Genomic DNA, 9,492 nt, shown 5'->3' with positions numbered 1-9,492 from the left:
ATGGGTGAAAACAGATAAGGAATCATTTTCTCAGGCAAGCTTCCAAACTGAACTACATAATTGTTTGCAGTTCCATGATTGTGCTAAATACTCAATGCCAAGCTAATTGTTAGTTTTGAAATTAATAAACATCTGTTTACATATGTACATTGTATACAGCAATGCCATGAGCGGGGAACTTTCCCCTGTGAATGAACTATAAATAAAAGCACATATAGTTTTTGACCCTTGATCTTCGCTGATTGCCTCCTGAAATTGTACGCACATACAGAAATATGTGTAAATGAAGCGTCATTATCATTGTTTTCCAATTTTACAAAGAAAAAATATATTTACTTAGTTTTTGCTTTACAAATAAAAAAGTAAACTAATTAAATTACCAAAAATATATTTTTGTATTATCCCAAAATAAATCCTTACCTCTTACCCCGCCACATTATAAGAAAAAAAATTGAAGCAATACTCGTTTTCCGTTTGATGTATATGTATTTGTATATTTAAATTTAATTGGAGTTTTAATTATTGTTTAAATTAACTAAGCTTAAACACTTAAATAAACGCGCGAGCGCAATGTAATGTAATGTAATGCATTCATCGACAAAGAACTTGTAACCTCGTATAATCGCATTTTCCGTATTTCGAATTCAAAATCACTCAAAAACTGTGCTTCCGCTTTTGATTAACCCAATCCAAGCCAAGCCAATCGACTCAAGTCCGATCCTATCCGAACCCATCTCGCTAGCTCGCCCTTACGTGATATATTATAGAGTAATATAATAAACAACGAGAGAGAGAGAGACACACAGGACACGACATCTATAGCTAGTAATTGTAATAAAATAGACGGGAGGCCAACGGAGACAAAGAGATCAATAACCACCAGCAGGTCGTACCACCGTCACAACTCGTAGGTGATGTTGTTCATGTGGTCGCGCGTCTTTCGCGCCTTGAAGGGGGCCGCAAAGTGCTCGTAGGCGTTCTCCGCGTTGTACGACGAGCAGCGTCTTAGTCGGTGATGCTGCAGCGAGCTGCTGTACGGCGCATTCCCGTGCCCGGCTCCACCGGCTCCGAAGCAGCGCATGGCGGCGCACAGGAGACTGCACCACCGCCACGACGAGGTGAAGGCGTAAAAGTGACGACCTGCACCGCCGCCACCACCGTTTCCGCCTTTGGACAGCAGATGCTGGCGACTGTGGTGCAAGTACGGGTTGTAGTTCGAGCGGAAGCTGCTGCTGTCGCTGCTGTGGCCACTGTCGTCGCTGCTGCTGTCGCTCCGCCGCAATCCCAGCCGAAAGAGATTCCCATTGTTGTGGGCCGCATTGGCGAAATCCTCGAAATCCAAATGCGACTCGTACTCAAAGTTGCGATCTATGGAAACGGCGGGTGTGATGATCATAAATTGACTATACTTTTGGCTGCGATTCGCCTGCTGCAGCTGCTGATGATGGTGTTGCTGCTGCTGCTGCTGCTGATGTCGATGGTTGCGCTGCTGGTTGGCCAGCGAATTGAGCAGCGTCTGGTTGGTATCCACGGAGGAGTAACTATTGCTGTTCGACACCGGCGACATGTCATTGTTGTTATTATTCACATTGCCGCTGCTCGTATTGTTGTTGTTATTGCTGCTGTGCGCAAAGACGCCAGCGGGGGCAGGTTGGGTGGTGGTCACAGCGGGCGCGGATGCAACCACCGGGTGGTGCTGTGGCTGATAGTGCTGGTACTGCAACTGCAGCGACGGCTTGGGCCGCCTCTTGGCAACTGGAGCTGAGGTCTGCTGTTGTGGCGGTGGCAACGGCAGCGGTGGCTTCTGCTGCTGCTGTTGTTGTGGTTGCGTCTGCTGCTGCTGCTGTTGCTGCGGCGGCTGATGATGTGGGTGCGGCTGGTGCAGCGCTGGCGATGTGGTTGTGGGCGTGGACCCGACAGAGGGCATCCATCATCTCGTATCCTCCGTCCCGCTACTGCTGTCATCGGGCTTGACGATTTGGTAGGTTATCAAGTACTCCGGATACGACTGCAGAATCGGAGATATGAAACTTTGCTGAGGATATATATACACTATCAAGTACCCACCTGTTCGCCCCGATAGACAACGTATTCGGCGAAATGCAGGCCGCCCGCCGAGGGTCTTCCCACCACCGAGTGGTGTCCTGGCGGTGCGTGAGCCATTTTCATGGCGCTGTACTGTAAGAAGGATTTGCCCAAAGCCACTCGACACAGCAGCAGTTGTCTGTAAGCAAAGGGTTAATATAATTAGCAGTTGTATAAACTCTCCTAAAAGCAAAACCTTACCTAGGACACACGTAGCAGGACTTATCCTTGTGCGAGGGACACCCAATGCCGCCGCCAATTCCATACACATACTGGTTGCTCTTTGAGCTATGCTCGGCGAAGTAAATGCCAGCCCCAAACATGCCACCAATGTAGGCGTGGCGCTCATCAAATCCGCGCTGCACAATCGCATTGATAAATGGACTGCCGTGGAAGAGCATCCGCTCGTTGGACTGCAGGAAGTTCTCCTCGGCGATCTCCTGGCGGCGATGAGCGTAACGCTCCCACAACTTTCGGTTCTGTACTTTTTGAACCTGTTGCCAAAAAAGGGTTTTAGAAACAAAACTTTTTTCTGCGAATACTAGTAAACACGTACCCTTATTATGTTGTAGCGAGTAAAATAACCTCCAGCCTGTCCATTATCCCGATGCTCGCGAATCGTGGCCTGCATCTCCTCCTCGACCGCCACAAACTCCTTGTCGTCAGGCAGCAAATCCACCAACAAAGTGCACAGATTCACGTTGTTACCAATGCCTAAGGGATTATTTATATATAATATTTCCTTTTTTTTTAACATCTTTAATATATTCACCTGTGGTGGACCTTAGCTGGGCAATTCCCTTGAGTATCTTGTGCCGGAAGCCGTAGGCGGAGACGCCCACCTGCTTGAGATCGTCGTGGCCCATCTCGGCCAGAATGTCCAGGGTGATCTGCTCGCGTTCGAACAGTTCGGTAAGGTGATGCAGCTGCTGGCTGCACAGGAATCCAGACACATTCGTGATGGTATCCGCGTCCGGCAGCAGATCATCCGAGGAGGCACCCTCAGCCCCATTGGCCTCGGCTCCTTGGGCGGGACTGATCCGCGTGCTGCTGGACATGGGAAGTGGTACAGGAACACTGAGAATCATGGAGGCACCGGTGGGCAGCAGCACCGTTTCCGTGGTGGGCGAGAGTACCGCAGAAGAGGACGACGAGGAGGTGCCTGCACCCGCGGCAGCTGCATCTGGCGCAGGGGAACTGCTCGTCAGCGATTGCGTGGAAGCACTCAGCGCCTGCTGACTCAACGAGGTGGCCATCGCGTCCTGCAGCAAGCACTTCACATCATCTGCCGTGGCCAGCTCGATGGGCGTCTGTCCCTCCTGGTTCTTCATGTAGGCATCGGCTCCGTGGGCCAATAGCAGCGAGCACAGCTGAGTGCGTCCCTTCTGAGCAGCCTCATGAAGCGGCGTGAATCCCCATTTGTCCGTGGCATTGACCACGGTCTTGTGCTTAATCAGCAGTGCTGCAATATCCAAATGCCCATAGCTGCTGGCATTGTGCAGGGGTATGAGACCGCCTTTGTCCTGGGCATTAACATCCGCACCGTTCTCCAAAAGATACTCGGCACACTCGAAGTTGTTGTATCCTGCGGCCAGGTGAAGTGGTGTGGAGTTCCTGCCCTGCGCATCCCGGCAGTTGATCGACTCTGCGGTAACCAAGCGCTGAACCCGTGCCAAGTTCCCCTTCTTTGCTGCGTCCAGCAGGGCAGATGGTCCTCGCAACAGCTCAGCCACATCGTGATCGGATTCCTTGACCAAATCCGCTGGCGTGGCTCCATCCCGATTCTTCTTCATGGGATCAGCTCCATGCTTTAAAAGCAATTTGCATATATCGTACTTTCCCTTGGCGGCGGCTTCATGGAGAGGCGTAAACTTCCACAAGTCCGAAACATTAACGTTGGCTCCGTGCTTTACCAGCAATTCGGTAACTTCATAGTGTCCGTAGGAGCAGGCATTGTGCAGGGGAACTAGTCCGCCCTTGTCAGCAGCATAAACCTCGGCGCCGTGCTCCAAAAGAAACTGAACCACTGGCACTCGATTGAACCCAGCAGCGAAGTGCAAGGGTGTGGAATGTCGTCCATCCAAGTCCCGGCAGTTGACTGAGATCGGATTGTTGAGCACTATGCGGCGCACAGTATCAAGATCGCCGGCCTTGGCCGCCTCTAGCAAATGGGTCTCACTGTCCGGCGGATTCTTGAGCAGCTTCAGCACATTGTCAGAGGCCAATTGCGCGGCTGTAAGTCCCTCGAGGGAAACGATATTTGTATCTGCGGCGTAAGATAGCAGCAAACGAACCGCCTGCTCATCACGGGCACACCGGTGAAGCGGTGTTTGTCCTAGACTATCCAAGGCATTGACCTTGGCGCCCTGCTTCAGCAGCACCTCCATAGCATCGTAGTGGAGCAGTTCGGCGGCCAGGTGCAGTGGCGTGAGGAATGCCTTGTTTTTCTCATTTAACAGAGCTCCTTTCCGGGTCAGCAGTTCGATCAACTGCTTGCGCTTGCCATCCGGACAGACAACTGCCAGGTGGAGCGGAGTGTCCCCTGTGTACGGATGCACAAAGTTCACAATCTCGGCGCAGACCAGCTTCTTGGCACGGGACACGTCGCACTTTCGACAGGCGTCCAGCAGGCAGTGGCCCTTGTACTCAACTGGAAAAGAAAATGAGTCATATGTATAAAAATTAATCGATTTTAGGCATTAAATCCCTTGAGTACTCACAGGCAATGCGCTCCCTCAGCTCCCTGGTGGGCGCAGCATCAATGGCCGACTTGCTGTGGCAATTGAGCAGGGTGGGATCCGCTCCGCGACTGAGCAGCAGGCTGCAGACCTCGACGCGGCTCTTGGAGGCGGCCTCGTGGAGCGGCGTGAAGGCCCACAGATCGTTGGCGTTCACATTGGCGCCCGCCTGGATGAGCAGCTTGGTCACATCGAAGTGTCCGTAGGAGCAGGCATTGTGCAGCGGCACCAGGCCGCCCTTGTCCTTGGCATGCACATCCGCCCCGTTGTCCAGCAGAATCTCCACGATGCCGATCCTATTGTAGCCGGCTGCAAGGTGGAGCGGTGTGGACCGACGTCCATCGCTGGCATGACAGTTGACATTCAAGGGCGTCAGCAGGGCCAGCAGGCGATCCTCGGCCCCTGAGCGTGCAGCTTCTAGAAGCTCATCCTTGCGATATTCGCCGGTCAAGACGGGCCGCGTCGCCTCGTCCGCCAGTTCGAGGGGGGTCTTCTGCTCCGAGTTCCTTATGGTGTGGTTTGCGCCATGCTGCAACAGGGCCAGGCACACGTCCACCTTGCCCTTGCTGGCCGCCTCGTGCAGTGGCGTGTAGTTCCAGTTGTCGGTGGTGTTGGGACTGGCACCCGCCTTCAGCAGCAATCGCACCACCTCGGCGTGGCCAAAGGAGCAGCAGTTGTGCAGCGGATGCAGGCCGCCTTCGTCGCAGGCCTGGATGGAGGCGCCGCTGTTCAGCAGGAATTCCACCACTTCCCGGCGTCCATAGCCTGATGAAATGTGGGAAGAAAGAAGAGAATCCGTCATTAGATGGGTGTCACTTGGGCTCAGTGTGTTTTGGTCGATGGCAAGCCCTAGAAATGAACGGGAAGGTCTTGCCTTCAGGGTTCTCTGTCTTGGGTTCGGTCGACCTTGCCCGTGGCATATGAAAAAGGGGAAATCACGAGGAGAAATGAGGGAAGAAAGAGATTGGATTTCCGTATATTATCAAGCACATTTCCCAAGGGGTTTCTAAATCAGCAAAAATAAGTCTATTAGCTTTGATTTACGTTTTCTATAAGCAGTTTTTTAACTGTTTAAGTTGTTATTTAATTTTATATATTTTTTTATAGACCTACAAAGGTTTTGCACAGATATAAGGCTTATTATATATATTTTATCAAGGCTAATAATTAAAGTTTTTTATTAAGATAAAGATAACCTAAACCATTAAGATAATAATTTAAATGCTTTCAAAATTATAATAAAAATACAAATAAAAAATGAATGAATTTAAAGATTTATGAATCGAAATTTATAATTAAACAAATGCCACATGAAGCAGTAATCGCATTATAATAAACATTACAAAATTGACAGCCATAAATATTTAGGTGAGCTATCTGAGGCGGCGACTTATAAACATACTTTCGGCAACTCTTGCACTGTCTATCGCGGAAATCTGACTCATCTTAATTGGCCACCGGAATTAGTCACCCCGGCGATTATCAACATAAATGTTTATTGTCGTATTTATTGCAAGGTTTCCGAGCGAACTGCTTGGAGAACCGCAGCCAATTGCAAAGCCGGGCAAACAAAAGCTTGAGCCACCCACCAAAAAGCGGTTTGCGAAACGTGTGGTGCGCCGTTCACTTTTCTGTGGGCAAACACACAATTACGAAAGTTTTGCATTAAAAATTAATAGAATGGAAAACTTCATTTCAACTGTTGCACTTGGTGGAGTGGCCGAGCCTCATAAAAGTGATCCTTGAGTGTGGAATATCATATCATGCGAACTATAAACTGCCCGACTTGAGTTGATTTGCAATTACCAGCCCGAAGGCCAGTTTGCTCAGCTTTTTCGGCCAGCGATAAAAGTAAGTTTTAAGATATGGTGGGAAGGTCTCTCCGGGTTTATCGACCATATATACGCACGACCCGCCGCGATAAGGCGGCAATGTCAATAAGGCTGATAGCCGAAAAGATACTTTTATTGGGGGAAGGGCAGGAAACCGTTGACGTGAGCTTCGATTTGGTTTCCTCCGCAACAGGTATTGTGTTCAAATTCGAACGTTTCAAAATTTCATACATTCAACAAGGTGAAAACGAGCCAAAAAATAATACCACAATAAAAAACTTAAACGACACCCGACAATTCAACGGGCCCCTCGAAGATCTCACTTTTTGTGCACAGAACGTGACAAAAAGACGGACGAAAACCATAATGGAAAACCAGTTTATAGAAAGAAAGACCCAGCGAATGAATCATAGACCAGCGGATAATAAAAAAGTGCTCAAGTTAAAAAGAAGTCACCGATGGCCAAAAGGCGAAATTGATATGCAAGGGGCGTCGAGTGAAACGGTTAGCCAGAAAAGACAAAAGGCTTTCGGGGGGTGCGACTCTATCGAGGGGAAAGCCGACGTTTCTCTTGACTTTTGATGCTGGGCTGCCGCTGCCACTGCCGACTGACAAAATAAATCGCAATGCATAAAATGCTAACTAGGCCAAAGTCACAACAAAAGATGCGAAAATATTGAGCCAAAGACGTCAGCAGGATGGCGCATGCAACGCAGCAGCCACAACAAGTCGCCCACCACCCACTGCCCCATGCACCACCCACCACCCACTATCACTGTCAGCCCCCGAAAACACACACACACCCCTACAGCTGCAGGAATAGTTTTAAAAGCTCAGACAATAGTTTAAATACTTGGGTACTTGTGTTACGAAATATTAATTTGGCTCAAAAGGCCTTCAAAAGTCTGCGTTTAAAAGTTACAATTGCTAAACGTTTTATAAATATTACTACTTTAATATTAAGAGACTCCTTAAAAGTTAAAAGGTTAACCATTTTTTATATAGTTTGTTAGCAGTCCTTAGATAATTAAAAATTTTTAAAACCAAAAAATTATTATATTTATAGTAAATAAATAAGTAATATACTAAATACTACATTTTGTAAAAGATGTTGAGCTATGTTTTTATAAAGCTATATTACAATTTTATAAAAAAAACTTTGGGCTCTGATTATTAAGTGTAATGTCACCAAAAATCATGAATCATTGCAAAGACCCGTTTTTATGTTATAAACATGAAATTATCATGATTATTTTGAGGATCATAAATAACAGAATAATTAATTTCTTTACAAAACAGGTTAGTAACCCCAAAGTTCCAAATTTACACCATATGTTTCCAGGCTTTATCCCTGGAAATCAACAAATAAAGCTATGTAAATATGAAGTTATTTTCCCCCAATCAATTTTATTTCACCGCCAGTGCTGCGACAGTGAAAGCTCTCAGTGGAATGGCTAATTACCTTGGCACTCAGTGCTATTATCTCAACCGCAGTTGTATGGATATTTTTTGAAAATAGAAAATGCTAAAATGCAGCACGCACACCCATGAAGCGGCGGTGAAGAGGGGGAACCCCCACTCCGCCACAGAAAAGGGGGCTTCCGGAAACAAGCCGAACATATAGAACACACAGAGAAGCATAGGCAGAGGCAGCGGCCGCGGCACAGGCAGAAGCAGAAGCGACATGGAAACTAGGTCAACTCTCGACGCCATTGGAGCAGGCGAGTGTCCGACCGAGAGCGACGACAATGACGCCCGTCACACCCAGGCGCAACTAGCTCAAGGCCAAACCCGCACTGCAGCAGGGGGCTGGGGTGGGCTGGCTGAGTCCTTCAACCTTTCCACAAGGGGGCGGTGAAAGGATAGGGGGGTTACCCCCTCGCGCTGCCGTCCGCATATAGCCAGGCCGTCCTTGGACGGAGAGAGCACGGTGTATCATCCTCCTACTTACCCGCTGCGAAATGCAGTGGAGTGGACTTGCGTCCCGCCGTGTCCCGGGCGTTCACGGTCTGCGGCGTGATCAGCTTCTTCACCTTGGCGATCTCGCCCGTCTTGCAGGCCTCGAAGAGCTCCCGCAGCGGATCGTTGGCCATGACCGCATCGAGATTAACGCTCAAAATGGCCCGACTGCGACTGCTGTTGGCCATTGTTGTGGTTTTGTTTTAGCTACGCTTTGGCACACACACTCGCACGCTCCAAAGAAAAGCGATTCCAGTGGGCTTTCTGGTTCCCAGACCGCGGGTGTTGCTCCTCCGCTCAATCCAATCGACTCGAACTGGTCAGCTAAGCAATCCTCGGGGTGGCGCCTCCTTGGCTTGCCCGCATCCTGGTGTCCCCGGGTGTCCTGTGCCGCAGGAGCAACAATTTGCCACTGGCTGCCACGCGACCAGCCCTCGTTTTTCGCTTAATATTTAATGCACAATTGCAGCCCCAAAATCAATAGGATTTCCTTGGTTCGTCGTTGCGGGCTGGCGAGGATCGCGGCGGGCTCGTCTACGGTTTGATTGGGATGCGGACCAACTCGGGGGCTGGGTGCCTGGTGTTTGGCCTCCAGAGCTTTGGGCACGGGCGATTATTTTCGGATTAATTCACTCCTCCGCGGAATATTTTGTTTTGTGACCGAAGGCGAGTGTGACCGTTCGCGGAGTGACTAGCGGTGGGCAGGAAATATCGATATTTCCTGTCGATGTCTCTAGGCGGGAGGGAGTGCTGTAAAATACTAAAAAGTTACTGACCTTCATTTGGCGCTAAAATTTAAGTGGAGATAAATGAAATGGCCTTCTTCCAAATGCACTGCTTACCATTAGCAGCAAATGGTTGCTAAATTTAACATATAT

General features: G+C 49.1%; 1 protein-coding gene across 1 annotated transcript; it reads right to left on the bottom strand.

Annotated features, from left to right (window-relative positions):
• Nucleotides 1–451: 451 nt before the first annotated feature.
• On the bottom strand, nucleotides 452–9,292 carry LOC108026292 (poly [ADP-ribose] polymerase tankyrase). Its single transcript, XM_017097159.3, is given in 7 exon segments — nucleotides 452–2,008; nucleotides 2,068–2,224; nucleotides 2,287–2,579; nucleotides 2,642–2,799; nucleotides 2,858–4,735; nucleotides 4,806–5,588; nucleotides 8,607–9,292. Coding segments are annotated over 7 exon segments (4,575 nt in total). The 5' UTR covers nucleotides 8,803–9,292; the 3' UTR covers nucleotides 452–898.
• Between the last annotated feature and the right edge of the window lie 200 nt (nucleotides 9,293–9,492).

Source organism: Drosophila biarmipes, chromosome 3R (assembly GCF_025231255.1).
Source record: "Drosophila biarmipes strain raj3 chromosome 3R, RU_DBia_V1.1, whole genome shotgun sequence".
Lineage (NCBI taxonomy): Eukaryota > Metazoa > Arthropoda > Insecta > Diptera > Drosophilidae > Drosophila > Drosophila biarmipes.
This window is presented reverse-complemented; position numbering and strand designations above follow the sequence as displayed.